Here is a 17238-nt window from a genome sequence, read left to right as displayed (position 1 = left end):
CTTGTTGGCAGGTATAGATAGACACCCCTCATCCCCTCGTCTCCCCACCCCTCCACCCCCTGTCCGAGGTTCCCGTGGCAACAGGCTTCTCAGTCCCTTGGAGGTCGGGAGGACTCCGTTCCCAAGGTAACAGGGCTTTGGAACCGTCTCAAGAAGGTGCTCGGGATTCTGGGAACTCTTTGGAGACAAGGATGTTTGTGTGGGGAGGGTTCAAAATATGGGGGCGGAGGCTAGGGTGTGGGGGGGCCCTACAAGGCAGGGGTGGAGGCTGTGGTCACGACAGGGCTGGGGTTGGAGGCAGAGGAGTTGGTGGGGGAGGGAGGAGGAAGGCTGGGGGAGGCTGGGGGCGTCGCAGGGGGAAGGGAGTGAGCGGTGGGGGAGGTAGAGGGGCTGGGAGGGTGGGGGGAGGCTGGGGCTGGAGAGGAAGTAGAGGCTGGGGGTGAAGTAGAGGCTGGGGCATCCAGGACTGGGGGGACAGCGAGGGAGGGGGGTCTGGGGGAGATAGGGCCGGAGGCAGCGGAGGGGGAGGCAGGGCCGGAGGTAGCGGAGGGGGAGGCAGGGCCGGGGGCAGCAGAGGGGGAGGCAGGGCTGGAGGTAGCGGAGGGGGAGGCAGGGCCGGGGGCAGCAGAGGGGGAGGCAGGGCTGGAGGCAGCAGAGGGGGAGGCAGGGCTGGAGGCAGCAGGGGGGGAGGCAGGGCTGGAGGCAGCAGAGGGAGAGGCAGGGCCGGGGGCAGCAGAGGGAGAGGCAGGCTTGGTGTAGTTGAGCTGCAGGATGTGCTGCTGCAGGTGACGGATCCAGGCCTCCTGGACGGACAGAGGCCCCTGGAATTCCACCTCACAGAACCTGACACACACGTATACACACACACACACACATATACACGCACACACAAGGTTATGGTTAGGGTTAGGGATTAGAGATAAAACGATTTTGAATGGAAGTGAATCTCCCACAAGGATAGAAAAACGACCTTGTGTGCATTTTCCGTGTGTGTGTACATGTCTTGTTCTCGTGTGTGTGTGTGTGTCTTGCTCTGAGGTGTGTGTGTGTCTTGTTCTGAGGTGTGTGTGTGTCTTGTTCTGAGGTGTGTGTGTGTCTTGCTCTGAGGTGTGTGTGTGTCTTGCTCTGAGGTGTGTGTGTGTCTTGCTCTGAGGTGTGTGTATGTCTTGTTCTGAGGTGTGTGTGTGTCTTGTTCTGAGGTGTGTGTGTGTCTTGTTCTGAGGTGTGTGTGTGTCTTGTTCTGAGGTGTGTGTGTGTCTTGCTCTGAGGTGTGTGTGTGTCTTGCTCTGAGGTGTGTGTGTGTCTTGCTCTGAGGTGTGTGTGTGTCTTGTTCTGAGGTGTGTGTGGTGCCAGGGCTCACTCACCGGCACTTGAGTGTGTAGAGCTTGCCCACCAAGGTGACCAGGGGGGAGGACGGGGGCCTGGGGACCAGGGAGGGGACAGTGCCGGAGCGGGGGGGCCTGGGGGGGGCACTGTCCCCCTCTCCCTCATCAGGGTGGGACGGATGCTTGGGGGGGCGCCTCTCAAAACCTGGAGGCACCAGGAGAAGCCAGGAGAGACCAGGAGAAGCCAGGAGAGACCAGGAGAGGCCAGGAGAGATCAGTAGAGACCAGGAGAGGCCAGGAGAGACCAGGAGAGACGAGGAGAGACCAGGAGGCACCATGAGAGACCAGGAGACACCAAGGGAGGCCAGGAGAGACCAGGAGGCACCAGGAGACACCAGGAGAGACCAGTAGAGACCAGGAGAGACAAGGAGAGACCAGGAGGCACCATGAGAGACCAGGAGGCACAAGGAGAGACCAGGAGGCACATATGAGGAACAGACATAGGCAATACGTGTGTGTCAACACACGATGTGTGTGTGTGAGCGGAACTCCCTTACCTCTTGGCAGACGGACGTTGAGTTCACTGCGAGCCACCTGTGGGTGTGTGAGCGTGTGTGAGTGTGAGTTTGTGGCAGGGCTGGGGCGGGTGGATGGAGCGGAGAAGGGTCCAGAGTCAGCCCCTGCACTCCGGGCCACGCCCACATGGGCCCCGGGGGACACGCCCACCCCACACTGGGAGGAGGAGAGGGCGTGGTCGGGGGAGGAGGAGGGAGACACGGATGAGCTGCTCTTCTAAAACAGAGAACGAGGAGGAGAGCAGGAGGATAGGGATGGGGAAGAAAGGAGAGGTGGGGAGAAGGGAAGAGTAAGGGTATTTAGCATGTGACCTTGACCCTGGCACCCACTTGACCACAAGCTGGTACCTAGAGACCACAAAAGACAGATAGGTAGAGAGGAGAGAGACAGGTAGAGAGAGGAGAGAGACAGGTAGAGGAGAGAGAGGAGAGAGACAGGTAGAGCGAAGAGAGGTAGAGAGAGGAGAGAGACAGGTAGAGAGAGGAGAGAGACAGGTAGAAAGAGGAGACAGACAGGTAGAGAGAGTAGAGAGAGGAGAGAGACAGGTAGAGCGAGGAGAGAGAGGTAGAGAGAGGAGAGAGACAAGTAGAGAGAGGAGAGAGACAGGTAGAAAGAGGAGAGACAGGTAGAAAGAGGAGACAGACAGGTAGAGAGAGGATAGAGACAAGTAGAGAGAGGAGAGAGACAGGTGCAGCAGAACATCACTCCTTTTAATTTGAAGATCTGAAGACGAGACATCAATCCCATCTCTGGGACGACATCACAGTAACCATGGCAACTGCCACAGCAAATCCGCTGTTCTGTCAGGTTGCCTGAGGGACCACCTGGGGCTGAGCTCTCCAAAGATGGCCGCCAGAGAGGAGCTAGCATCACTTCCTCTCCCTCCTCCTCTTACACCTCCCCCTACTCCTCTTACACCCCCTCCTTCCCCTACTCCTCTTACACCCCCTCCTCCCCCTACTCCTCTTACACCCCCTCCTTCCCCTCCTCCTCTTACACCCCCTCCTCCTCTTACACCCCCTCCTCCCCCCTACTCCTCTTACACCCCCTCCTCCCCCTACTCCTCTTACACCCCCTCCTTCCCCTACTACTCTTACACCCCCTCCTCCCCCTACTCCTCTTACACCCCTTCCTCTCCCTCCTCCTTCTCTTACACCTCCCCCTCCTCCTCTTACACCCCCTCCTCCTCTTACACCCCTTCCTCCTCTTACCCCCCCTCCTCCTCTTACACCCCTTCCTTACCCTCCTCCTCTTACACCTCCCCCTCCCCCTCCTCCTCTTACACCACCACCTCCTCCCCCTCCTCCTCTTACACTTCCTCCTCCCCCTCCTCCTCTTACACCTCCTCCTCCCCCTCCTCCTCTTACACCACCACCTCCTCCCCCTCCTCCTCTTACACCACCACCTCCTCCCCCTCCCCCTCTTCCTCACACCTCCTCCTCCTCTCTCAACAACTCCTCTCATCAGGATCCCCAACCCTATGTATTCTCCCAGCCTACAGACAAGACACACACACACGCAGACACACACGCAGACACACCCATGCAGACTGACCATGCGTGGGGGTTCCCTCCGGCTGCCCTGGGTGTAGCAGCGGTGCATGTCCAGCAGCCTGGGAGCTCGGCTCTTCATCCAGGCGCTCAGCGTCTCGATGGGGGAGCCATTCACGCACCACTCCGTCACCCCAAACTGCCGCAGGTGAGCCCGGGCGTGGCTGGCCAGGGCCTTACGGTTCTCAAAGTAGAACCCACACAACTCACAGCTGGCATCTGGAGGGAGAGGGGGAGGAGTGGGAGGAGTGAGAGGGGGGAGAGACCGGAGGAGAGACAGGAGGGAGGGGGGGGGGAGGAGAGGGAGGGGGGGAGGGAAAGGGAAGAAGAAGGGTAGCGAGAGAACAGCTCCAGTCATAATGAAGTGTATGAGTAGATGAAGGGTGTATCAGTGTGTGTGTGAGTGTGTGTGAGTGTGTGTGTGAGTGTGTGGTGTGTGTGTGGTGTGTGTGTGGCCTACCCTGGTGCCCGGCTCCCTGCTTGTCTGGGGAGGACTTCCCCCTGAAGGGCAGCTCAGGAGGCGGGGGGGACTGGGGGGAGAAGGCCCTGTTCTGGGGGGGGCGTGGGGGTCTCCAGCAGCAGGGGCCTCTTCCCCAGGGGCACGGCCCCTAGCAGCTTCCCCCCAGGGGGGCCGGAGGACAGAGCCCCCAGGCCGTGGCGATGGAGGCGGGACCCAGAGTGGAGCAGGTTGAGGGCGGACTTCCTCTGGAAGCTAAGCCCCGCCCCCCCTCCCTCCCAGGCCCCCCCTCCCTCCCTCTTCACCCCCGGGGTTGGTGGAGGGGACTGGGCCCCCCCCCCCCTCTGGAGCATGACCTCCCGGAGGGTGTCGATGGGGGAACCGTTCACCGTCCACTCTGTGATGCCCATCTGGCGCAGGTGAGAGCGGGCGTGGCTGGACAGGCCCTTTCGGTTTTCGAAGAACTCTCCGCAGAACTCACAGCGGATGTCTCTCGTAGGCTCCGCCTCCTGGGCCACAGCTGGGGAGGACAGGAAGTGAGTAAGGGTGTGAAAGTCCTTATCACAAACCACCACAGCCACCGGCTGGAGCCTGTCATCTCCATGTTACACTGTTTTCATTCAGCCCATTCTTTCATCCAGAGGAACACGACAAGTACCAGTCAGATTCATCTAATCACACAGACCGCACCCCAGTCACACACACACCCACCACACACACACACACACACCCACCACACACACACACACACCCACCACACACACACACCCACCACACACACACACACACACACACCCCAGCAGGCTCACCCAGGTTGAGAGGCAGCATCCCATCAGAGCTGCTCCAGGACTTCAGCGCCTCTGACCCAAACCTCCGCCCCCCCCCAGCCCCTACGGCCCCTCTGCCCCCCAGGGTCACCTCCAGCTGCACAGGCTCTGGCTTCAGCTTGGCCACCAGGGAGGAGGAGGCGGGGGGAGGGGCGGGGGGAGGCTTGCGTGCGGGCGTGGGGGAGGCGGAGGGGTGGGCGAAGGCGAAAGGAAGACGGCCCAGCAGGGTGACGGCAGAGGAGGGGGAGGCAGGGGAGTGCCCGGGGGAGGGAGGGGGGGTTTTGAGGGGGCGGAGGGGGAGGGCGCAGGCAAGGCCCCGGTGGGTGATGACCTCTCGGAGGGTGTCGATGGGGGAACCGTTCACCGTCCACTCTGTGATGCCCATCTGGCGCAGGTGAGAGCGCGCGTGGCTGGACAGGCCCTTTCGGTTCTCGAAGAACTCTCCGCAGAACTCACAGGCAATCTCCTTGGTGGGCTCACCTGGGCAGACAGAAGCGATCAGAACACAGCAACAGCACAGCCCTCTACACGTCACCAGGGACACAGTCCATGAACCTGCCCTTGAGATCGACCCCAGGAGGGTGAACATGATGATGATGATGGGGGTGTGGCCTACTCACTGTGGGGGAGGGGCATCAGCTCTCCACCACTCAGACGGAAGACTTGTATCTGGGAGGGCTTGGCACGCTTCGGAGCTGGACCAATCAGAGATGAGGTAGCTTTGGACCCTGCCCCTCCCCGGACAGATGTGACCTTGTAGAGGAGGGGCGAGGAGGAGATGGGGCGTTTGGGGGAGGAGAGGGTGGAGGAGAGGGTGGAAGCCCTGTGTTTGAAGTCGTCCGTGTGGATGAGCTGGTCCAGCAGGTCGATGGGGGAGCCCCTGGACTCAGAGTACTCGACCCCAAAGTGGCGCAGGTGGGCGCGGGCGTGGCTGGAGAGGCCCTTCCTGGTCTCGAACCACGCCCCACACAGCTGGCAGATGATGTCCTTGGTGGGGTCCACCTCCAGGGCTGCCGGGGAAGGGACATGGATCCTCTGTCACAAGGATGTTTAACCACCAAAGGCCTAACAACACTGAACTATACATAACAATACACAGTGTGTGTGTGTGTGAGAGAGAGGGAGAGTGTGTGTGTGAGTGTGTGTGTGTGAGAGAGTGTGTGTCTTACTGAGGTTGAGGGGAGCATCGGTCTCCTGGGGGGCCCAGAAGGGCTTGCTGCTGCTGGGGTCGCCTAAACTCCTCCCCCCCCCGGGGGGGCACAGGGGGGAGGACACCGGCAGCAGGGAGGAAATGGGGACTTTCCTCACCCCGGGGGAGGAGAAGGGGGAGGACGAGGGGGAGGGCGGGTAGGGCCGGGCCAGGGCGGGGGGAGGGGGGGGTGAGGGGGTGGGGGCCAGGGGGGAGAGGGAGACGGGCTTGTCGTCAGAGTCCATGTCTTCACACTCTTGCTTCTGGAAGGCCAGCGCTGGGAGGGGCGGGGGGGTGGTCTTGGCGACAGGGGGGCGGGGCGACGGGGTGGTCTTGATGACAGGGGGTTGGTGGCCGCGCTCCTTGGTGATCTGATAAAGCAGGTCGATGGGAGCGCCGCTGCTCTCTGATAGGCCGACGCCCAGCTGGCGCAGGTGGGAGCGGGCGTGGCTGGAGAGGCCACGCCTCGTCTCAAACGGAGCGCCACACAGATCACACCTCAGCAGGCCCCCTGGAACACAGAACCACGCTTAGAACCTCACTCACTTAGAACCACACTCACTTAGAACCTCACTCACTTAGAACCTCACTCACTTAGAACCACAGTCACTTAGAACCACACTCACTTAGAACCTCACTCACTTAGAACCACACTCACTTAGAACCACAATCACTTAGAACCACACTCACTTAGAACCTCACTCACTTACAACCACACTCACTTAGAACCACAGTCACTTAGAACCACACTCACTTAGAACCTCACTCACTTAGAACCACAATCACTTAGAACCACAATCACTTAGAACCACACTCACTTAGAACCACACTCACTTAGAACCACACTCACTTAGAACCTCACTCACTTAGAACCACACTTACACTAGAACACAGAACTAGAGTCAGGCTAGAACACGACACTAGCTTAGGGACTAGACCAGATGAGGCATGCTATGACCCAGGCCAGCATGCTGGGGAGTGGGGAGGCAGAGTGGGCTTACCCCTGGAGCTGAGCTGCTCTCTGGGGCTGGAGTCCTCACCATCCAAGGAGGACAGCCCTATCCTGGAGGCTGGGCTGGTAGCACTGGGACTGGACCGGTCTGGCATCTCCTTCCCTTCCTCCTCCTCCTCCTCCTCTTCCTCCTCCTCCTCTTCCTCTCCTTCCTCCTCCTCACCTGAGACAAAACACAGCAGAATGTGAGGAAGGCTCTACAGTCATGTTATACAAGCTTGAATGGTGTATTCCTGTTGTGTTGAAGTGTAGAATATACACACCACCCACCAAAATCCTTTCTGGGAATAAAAATCTTGTCTTTTTCAATTGCAAATTAAATTAATATGACCAAATACAAAAAAACATAGACTATGTGAAGATAGACAATATATAATAATATATGTTATCATATTAATCTATAGCAATTTAAACTGTAGACCTACAGCAATTGTTCAGGTTTAGGGGTCAAATATGCTATTAGGATCCCAGTTGGCTAAACCCCGTTAATCAGCAAACGGAGGAAACAGCGCAAGTTGTCTAAAAAAACAAATTCATTCTTTGAGCATTTAATAAACTATGTCTTTTTTTTATCAGTTGCCTGTAACGCTAAACGGGAGAATCTGTATTCGGTCTATGTTGAAACGAGCCAGTTCATTCCGACACTGCATTAGTGGGACCAAAGTGCCATGTTATGCGACAAACCAGTAAATCAAAAGAGACGCGTAGACAGACAAAGCTCGTTGTCTGGTATAGGCGTCTCGCGCCCGCCCGCCCGCCTCCTGGTCTGAGGTAGCACCCGAGTGACACCGATGCTTATCACCTCCACAAACGTAACCGATCCTAATATTACGTTGAAATATTTAAACAACACTAAGTTGGACCAGTAGCCTGGACTACCTTACTCCACAAGACTTGAGTTTGAAATCCAGGCGGACTTATGTTCCATCTAGCAACCCGAGACTTAAGGATGCAAAAGTGACACTTCGTTTTCTAACTAAGATCTAAACTAGTTACGTGAAAAGCAGCAACATGATCGGTCCAGTCTTTGTCATACTTATGAATACACGAACTCATTCATGCGATAAAGAACAACGCGTTCTCAATCAAAATATCACAGGAAAGTAAAATGGCGAGGATTGGGGAACTGTAGGTTATTTTACAGACTCTGCAGTACTGTATTGGAAACGGCCAACGTCACTCTAGACGCACATAATAAATCACAGACACATCTGGCAGTCCTGCATCCAAGTTGCAAAATCACATTCCTCAACACCTGCAAGACCTCGTTCACCTGCAACAATGACATGAGCGCGCGATAAGCTTTTGACTTTGTCATACCTGACCCGAGCGGCAGGGATTGTTAACGGTCTCGTACGTCTGGAGTTTATGATGGCTGTTGTGTCTGAAGACAATCTGACAGCCTCTCCGAGATGCGGGATCAGACGCGACGTGCGACATTGTTGCAGGACCACCGCAAAAGAACACAAGTTGCACGGTAATGACGGCGAGATGAGCTACTCACCGCTCAGAAGCTGCAGCGCGCTGGAATCCCGGCATCTGTACCCTGACAGTTTTTCCGCTATTGTTTGGGAATGCGGGGCGGTGGAAGCAGCCATTTTGCCCCCATATGCACTGCTAAGCTAAGGCGTGACCAATCGAGCCGAGGCGGGAGGCTGGAAGCAGAAAACTCCTACCGCGGGAATCACAGCCCCTCAGTAAGGCTGCAAGCTACCAATCACAGCCCAAAACACAGCCGTTAACGCCTTGTCTGCCGGTTCCTTCACGCAGCCTAGTCTGTCGTGGAAACGGAAATGCTGCAGCTGAACTGGGCCGTCTGTGAGAGAGCTGGACCCTAACAGCAAGGCTACTGACCACTACCCACCGCACGCCAATACTGACCACACCACAAACTCAGACTGATCAAAACCACAAACTGACCACAAGCTCAGAATAATAACTACCTTTCACTGACTATAAACTTACTAACCACAAAGTCATACTGAAAGCAACCTTATACTGACCACAACCTTGCACTGGCCAGAAATTGACACTGACCACAAACATATACTGCCCCTAACTTACTACAACCACACGCCCAAACAGACCACAATATCACACTGACCACAAAGACACACAGACCTCACTCTGAGGACAACCTCGCATCATTTACATTTATTCATTTAGCAGACGCTTTTATCCAAAGCGACTTCCAAGAGGGAGCTTTACAAAGTGCATAGGTCATTGATAATAACAACAAGATAGCCCCACAGCATTGCGGGTAGTCAAAAACAAGAAGTACATATTGTGAACAACCAAAAAATAGTGCTAAAGGGAAGAAACCATCATCAACCAGCATCAACCACAACCTCAGAATCTCCCCACGACCACAACCTCACACCACAGGTGTTATTGGTATAACACAGGTATAACACACACACCCTCCAGGCACACCCACCGTCAGCATGCTTCCTTGGGGGCTCCGCCCTCCAGGCCTGGGGGGGCGGCAGGGACACCAGGCTGGACTCAGGGGCAGCTCTCCTCCTCTCTCCACCTTCCTCCTCGTCCTCCTCCCGGGTCCCGGGGCTGCGTGGGGGCGCGGTGGGGAGGGCCAGGTCGGGGCGGCTGGAGAACAGCCCCCGCAGGATGTGAATGGGAGAGACCGTCACCTCCCAGTTGGTGATGCCAAAGTCTCGCAGGTGGGCGCGGGCGTGGCTGGACAGACCTGCCCGCGTGTCGAACCCAGCGCTGCAGAACTCACAGCGCATCACACTGAAGGTGTCCGGGTCGAAGTTGGCGACTGGGAAGGGGGAGGCAGGAGGAGGGAGGCGGAAGGGAAGAGGAGGAAAGGGGGAGGGGTGAACAGGAGGCCTGTTTAAAATGTACATTTTATTCATTTAGCAGACAGTTTTAACCACATCTCAGCTACAAGACACAGTGTAAAGTAACCACATCTCAGCTACCAGACACAGTGTAGAGTAACCACATCTCAGCTACCAGACACAGTGTAAAGTAACCACATCTCAGCTACTAGACACAGTGTAAAGTAACCACATCTCAGCTACCAGACACAGTGTAGAGTAACCACATCTCAGCTACCAGACACAGTGTAGAGTAACCACATCTCAGCTACGTTACATAAGGTCACAGGGGTTAGAGGGCTAAATGGAAGGTGTGTATTCCGTAAAGGGAAGTGCATCCGCACATCTGATAGGCTGTGTTAGTGTCACATACTCTGGCCAGCCAATGAGAGGAGAGCTACAGACCTTTCTTCTTCTTCTTCTGGTAGGAAAACTTCCTCTCGATGGCATTCACTTCCTCCGGGGAGATAAAGTGACGGACATTGTAGCTCACGCCCACTCGGTTCAGGTGCCCTCTCACATGATTGGCCAGGCCGATGCCATTGTGGAAGTGGTCGGGGCAGTAGGGGCACTTCCTGTCCACGTCTCTAAGGTTCCCGCTCTCCTCCTCCTCACCTTCCTCCTCCTCTTCCTCAGCCAGGATGCTCTCCGCTAGGAAACGCCTCACTCTATCTTCTTCATCTTCCTCCTCCTCCTCTTCTTCTTTGTGGTTTTTAGTGAAGACCACACTCCGAGATAATGATACTGTCCTCTCCTCCTCTTCCTCCTCCTCTTCCTCCTCCTCTTCCTCCTCCTCTTGCTTCACAACCCTCTCCACAATAGGGCATGAGGCTGGGAGCTTCTGCTGTCGTGGAGACGAGTCATCTAAAAGAGAAAGGTAAAATGATCGCTGGTGGTCAATGTAGCTCAGCAGTTAGAGCATTTGACTGCAGATCAAAAGGTTGAAGGTTGGAATACCCTTCTGTATGTCGCTCCAGATTAAAGGGTCTGCCTTTTTTAATCTAGTGAAATTATGACATAACAACCAACCACAACCCATGGTTTCCCATGGGTTATGTTGCCATGGTAACTTGGTTATATTCAGATGGGCCTCACCTCGAATGCACCTGGCCCTGGTGACCGGTCTGGATTCCACCTGAGAGCCCAGACGGTTCTGTCCTAGCACCAACATATCAGAGCCCTGGTCCTGGCCCTGGTCCTGGGGGTGCTCAGCCCCAGGCAGACTAGGGGTGTTGTCCAGTGTGGGTGGAGGCTGGGTGGGTGTGGGTGGAGGCTGGGTGGGTGTGGGTGGAGTCTGGGTGGAGGAGCTCCCTCGCCGGTTGGTCCTTCGCGTCCCGATGCTCTTGAAGGCCAGCTCTCTTAGGGGGCGAAGAGATGGGCGCCGGGGGGGCAAAGCCCCGGGGCTGCTGCCCCCCTCTCTGGCCACCCTAGACAAGAGGGGGGCCCTGCCCTCTGGAACTCTCCCGTCAGCTGTGGAGCAGAGCCGGGACACCTGGTGAGCACCAGGCAGGGGCCCCAACTCCTCAGCCTCCCCAGGCAGGGGCCCCAACTCCTCAGCCTCCCCAGGCAGGGGCCCCAACTCCTCAGCCTCCCCAGGCAGGGGCCCCAACTCCTCAGCCTCCCCAGGCAGGGGCCCCAACTCCTCAGCCTCCCCAGGCAGGGGCCTCAACTCCTCAGCCTCCCCAGGCAGGGGCCCCAACTCCTCAGCCTCCCCAGCGCCAGAGGCCTGGAAGGGGGGAGCCGAGCCGTGGAGCTCCCTGACCCCCCTCTGGCCGGAGGTGGGGTCTTCCCCAGGGGGCTGGGCCTGGGGGCGCAGACGGGGGGAGGTGCGCTGCAGTCCACTGGAGCGTTTCCTGTTGTGGGTCTTGGCGTGGTCGGCCAGTACCTGGGATGTCCTGGTGCTGAAATCACACTGGGAGCAGAAGTAGGGCCGACGGCCTGGGGGCACAGCTCGTCTAGAGGCCGGGGTGGAGGCTGGATCTGGGACAGGAACTGGGGCTAGGTCTGAGGCTGAGCTGCCAAGCCTGCCCACCATTCTCGGCCCTCCCAGCGTCCTCTTTCCTCCATCCCCCAGTCCCCCTTCTCCATCCCCCTCGCCCCCCAGCTTCCTGATCCCCTCTCCCCCCAGCTTCCTGATCCCCTCCAGGATCTTGTTGCGGGATTCCTGGTGGCGTCTCTGGTGCTCTGCCATGGCCGGCCTGGTGGCCATGTACCAGCCACACTCCAAACAGCGGAACCGCCCCCCCCTCCCCGTCCCCCCCCCTCCCTGGGCCCCTCCTGCCCACCCCCGACGCGTTCCGGGCATGCTCTGTCATGTGCTCCTGCAGGTGGATCTGCTTCTTGAAGTAAATACTACATTCCACACAGGTGAAAATCTCCTGCTCCAACTCTTGCTTTACTTCTTTTCCTCCCTCTCCTCCTTTCTCCGCAACCACCTCCTCCTCCTCTCTGAAGTTGTAGACCCCTCCAGCCTCCTGCGGGGGTTCTGGGGTCCCCCTCCCAGCCCCCGCTGCACTGCGTTGCCAGGTTGGTGGGCTGCGTTGCCAGGTTGGTGGTCTGGCCAGGCCTGAGAAGGGGTGCAGCAGAGCCCGCTTCCTGCGCTGTCTCTGGATGAATGTGCAGTGGGCCCAGGGCGCAGGAGGAGGGCTCTCTCCGTCTGAGTCTCCAGGGAAACTGTACACATCTCTCTCCCTGTCGTTTCCCTTGTTCATCCCTCCATCACCCCCCTCCCCCTCCACCTCCTCTTCCTCGATTTGGTGTTGTGTCTTTGGTGTGACGCTGGCCACAGGTGCATTACAGACTTTGTCTTCTGCCGCTGTGGATGAAAAGAGAGAAGGGTAAGAATATTCTGCCTGCACCCCTTCTCCCTCACTTCCATCACCTCCTCCTCCCTCCCTTCCTCCTCAACCCCTCCTTTACCCCCTCTACTCCCTCCCTCCCTCCCCTCCTCACCCCCCCCCCCTTTCCCCCTCCTTCACCTTTTCACCCTCTGTCTTTCCTCTTCTCTCCTCTCTTCCCCATGCCCCTCCCTCCCTCCCTCCTGACCTCCCCTCCTCTCTCCTAACCCCCCCTCCTCCTCCCTCTCTCCTGAGCCCCCCTCCTCCCTCCCTTCTGACCTCCCCTCCTCCCTCCTGACCCCCCCTCTTCCTCCCTCCATCATACTTACCCTCTGCTGAGCTGAGTGGTAATGTATTAATGGACTCATCCCCCTGTGTGCTTGTCATGTCTAAGCTCCACCCCTCCGATGGACTGGCTGTGTGTGTCTTGAGGGGGAGGGGCTTGTCCTCCTCACTGTCCAATCTGAGAACAGGTACACGTTACACAGGGGTCTGTCAGACACATATCCATCCTTATAGTCTGCTGCCATGGAGACAGCACTGTGACAATTACACAAACATCTGGTCTGTCTGTCTGTTTCTCCCCATCATCTATCCCCTCCCTCTCCCCTCTCTCTCCTCTCTCTCTCCTCCCTCTCTCTATCTGTCTCCCCTTTCTCTTTCCTCTCTGTCCTCTCTCCCCTTTCTCTCTCCTCCCTCGCTCTCCTCTCTTTACCCTCTCTCTCCCCTCTCTCTCTCCCCTCTCGCTCCCCTCTCTCTTCCCTCTCCCCCCTCTCCTCTCTCTCTCCCCTCTCTCCCTCCCCTGTCTCCTCTCTCTTTCCCCTCTCTCTTCTCTCTTTCTCCTCTCTCCCCCCCTCTCCCCCCCTCTCCCTGCTCTCTCTCTCCTCCCTCTCCCCTCTCTCCCTCCCCTCTCTCCTCTCTCTTTCCCCTCTCTCTCATCTCCCTGCTCTCTCTCCTCTCTTTCTCCTCCTCCCCCCCTCTCCCTGCTCTCTCTACCCTCTCTCTCCTCTCTCTCTTCCCTCTCCCCCCTTCTCACCTCAGTCCAGATGACGGAGATCCGGGGCTGTGTGCAGCCAGACCATGAGGATTAGAAAAGTGCTGCAGCTCCTCCTCTGACACACACACAAGTACACACACACGTACACACACGTACACACACAGGTACACACACACGTACACACACACACACACACACATGTGAACACACACAAACACACATTCATACACACAAACAACATCACTGCACATAGCCAGTGACTGCCATAGGTAAATACACAGACATAAACAGTATGCAGTAGTGTGATAGTTTACGAGTACAGTAGCATACTTGTGTGCTGTAGTGCATGAGTGTATGTAGTATAGTAACGTAGTAGTTCACTATTTCAGTAAACTATGGTATTGCAATATAGTAAGTAGGGGTAGTACTGTAGTATAGTAGTAGTATTGAGTATATATAGCATGGTTGTAGTATATATAGTATATATAGTATAGTAGTATATATAGTATGTACATATAGTATATTAGTAGTATATAAAGTATATATTGTATAGTAGTAGTATATATAGTAGTATAGTAGTATATATAGTATAGTAGTAGTATATATAGTAGTAGTATAGTAGTATATATAGTATAGTAGTAGTATAGTAGTATATATAGTATAGAGAATGCGATGTTGCCATCACGCTGCGTTGAATTCTGGGTAGATTTCAACATTGTTTAGTTTGGGCGCCATTTTCTAAGGTTGCCCCGCATCCGTTGTGTATCGATTATTTAAGGCAAATCATCCTTTATCAAGAAGATTTCAAACAGCAATTTTTACAAAAATCTTCTCCGTCCTTCAAACTTAATTTTCAACCACTTTTATTACAAGATAGAGGAAAATGTTGAGCATATGAAATATACATAAATCTGTGGGCAATGTAGAACAGCAGATTGGAAATATATTGTTTTGTTTAAGTTATGACCATTCTAGTGATTAGTGGAAAAAAAATGAATCCCCACCCCCCCCCAAAAAAACTAGTTAGCGCTAACTAGCTATATTCCTCTCCATAACTAAAAAGGTTTCACTTTTTTACACAATCAAATTGGCCAAACAAGTTATTGATATTTAGCTTAAAAGGTAAATAGTAGGGCTGTCAAGCGATTAAAATATTTAATCGCAATTAATAGCATTATTTCATATGATTAGTCAAAATGATTCCTACACAATTACTCCTACAAACAAATGTTTCATAAATAAAAAGTTTAAACTTTTAATTGACAAAATTTACAACACAAAAAAACTTGTTACTCGAAATTTCGCCTCTTTTCAATTTGAAGCAGTAAATCACTAGTAAACACTGTAGGAAATCTCCCATGGTATCCTCTCTAGCTGCGCTTGTCAAAATATGGATGACGATGATGACAATACATTTATTATTCACGCCCCAGTAAACCCTTAACCAATTATATGTGCTTTTAGCTTGTGTTGTCATGAGTATCTGTACGTTTTCAGAAATAAAATGCGTGATTGGACAGCGAAGACATTAAGGCAGGAGCCATGGGAATGTAAGGTATTTGGACTGGACGGCTGGAAAGGGCATGTACTGCAAAGATGGCAGCCACGTCCAAACATGCAACACGGCGTGACCTATCGTTAACCTACAGTGATGTAACTTCGCATTCTCTATCGTAGTATTAAAGTAGCATTACCGTCTAATGTCTCCTTCTCAGAGTCAGAGTCCCAGGTGAGGGAGGAGGGGAAGGCTGAGGATCTGAATCTCCTCTGTGCTCTCCTCCCTACATCCAGCACCTCACCTCCCTCCTCAGCCCCCCCCTGTCCTGCCCTCCCACACCCCCCCTCTCCTGTCCCCTCTGGTGCCCCGCACCACAGGCCTCTGCTGGGGACACGATCCAGTCCAGGCAGGGAGCAGGACTGCTGCGGAGAGGGGAGATAGGGAGGAGGGGGTTGGGGTGGGGTGGGGGGAGATAGGGAGGAGGGGTTGGGGTGGGGGGAGATAGGGAGGAGGGGGTTGGGGTGGGGGGAGATAGGGAGGAGGGGGTGTAAGGAGGACATGTGAGAGGGTGGGAGGGTAGGGAAGAGGGGAGTAGGGGAGCGGGGTGGGAGGATAGAAGGAAGGAAGGGAGAGAGGAAGAAGAAGGGGAAGTTTCAGAAGCAGACCTTTAGATAGTGTCAGTCAGCCCAGGGAGTATTGGAGAGCCGGTCTCCGTGGTGAAGGGTCTTACCTGCGAGGTGAGATGGAGGCTGGAAGGGTCCTGGGCAGGGGGGAAGGGAGGGGCTCCGAGGCTGGGCCCTGGGGGGGGGAGAGCGCCCCCTGCTGGCTCCATGAGGCCAGGACAGACCACACCTCTACGACCTGCTCACCAGCACTGCTACATCACACTCCTGTCTTCCCCTACACACACACACACAAACCAACACACACACACACACATGCACATACACAAACACACACACACACGCATAGACATACATACACCCACATACACACACACACACACATGCAATGCATACAAATTTACCAAGCCCATATTCACACAGACAAGCACGCACACACACACACAGATTCACAGCCACGGATACACAAGCACAGACATGCACATTTTAGAGTTCTGAATGGTGACATGCAGCTCCATGGGTCCACGAGACACCTAGTAGTGACATTTTAAAACTAGTAATAGAACGTCACACCTCTAGTAGGATCATTAGATATGGGGAACGATTACGCAATGATGCTTCTTTTTTACCGGGTAGACGTCATACCTCCTCTCTCTGCAGTCAGTGTCCCTGCCCCAGTTTAACAGCCCTGCTGAAGAACGAGAACGAACGCCGCAAAAGACACTAATAACTACACTTTTAATTTTGTCCCCGTCTCGTCGCCAGCTGCCTTCTAAGCAGGCAGATGCAACTGAACATTAAGGTGACCAGCGCGTGCCTGAGTCGTTAGCAGATCATTTTGACAGACTGTCTGAGCTCGTGTGTCAGTGTACATGTCTTACTTTTGGTTTTAATAGTTTATTTTTGATTTTTCTGTAAGCCAAACGGGTTTGATACTTACAGAAAACGACCTCGGCTCTAGGACAGCCTTGATAATGCACCTTTCTTCATGCTTTACCCGAACGAAGCTGCCGGTGTCCGCGGTCCATGCATGCACTAAGATGCACGAGCCGTGGCTGTATTAACGGTATCGCATCAGTACTCAGTTTTTTGCGTGAGCCTTCGGCAGCGACCACATACTCGACTCCATGTTAAATGCCTTGTAGCCACGCCACGGCAGCGTGCGTGACGTCGGTCTGGGGGGCTCGGGAGGGGGGGAAAGAGTTTGGAGGCGCGAGGGCAAGTTCCAGTTGAGTTGGGTTGTCGTTTGGTTTTCTGAAATCGGTAGCAACGTTTCTGTAACGTATTTGTTGAAATATTTTGTCATTTACAGCCTACCATGTATGTATGTATGTATGTATGTATGTATGTATGTATGTATGTATGTATGTATGTATGTATGTATGTATGTATGTATGTTAGTGTTATACGTATAGTAACATTCAGGGCACACATTATGTATGCGGGAGTCAGATGGCTGAGCGGTGAGGGAGGTGGGCTAGTAATCAGAAGGCTACCGGATCGATTC

The 17238-nt window shown here is 54.9% G+C and overlaps 1 protein-coding gene across 1 annotated transcript; it reads right to left on the bottom strand.

The window, feature by feature from the left end:
- Positions 1–274: 274 nt before the first annotated feature.
- On the bottom strand, positions 275–16854 carry LOC124479539 (protein Wiz-like). The gene is given in 20 exon segments (XM_047038312.1): positions 275–340; positions 585–843; positions 1365–1530; positions 1883–2117; positions 3456–3670; positions 3912–3998; positions 4000–4428; positions 4718–5215; positions 5356–5745; positions 5905–6435; positions 6926–7099; positions 9374–9715; positions 10182–10640; positions 10872–11974; positions 12069–12591; positions 12943–13076; positions 13650–13725; positions 15305–15530; positions 15839–16008; positions 16672–16854. Coding segments are annotated over 19 exon segments (6015 nt in total). The 5' UTR covers positions 15941–16008; positions 16672–16854.
- Positions 16855–17238: the final 384 nt, after the last annotated feature.

Source organism: Hypomesus transpacificus, chromosome 17 (genome assembly GCF_021917145.1).
Source record: "Hypomesus transpacificus isolate Combined female chromosome 17, fHypTra1, whole genome shotgun sequence".
NCBI classification, from domain to species: Eukaryota; Metazoa; Chordata; class Actinopteri; order Osmeriformes; family Osmeridae; genus Hypomesus; species Hypomesus transpacificus.
This window is presented reverse-complemented; position numbering and strand designations above follow the sequence as displayed.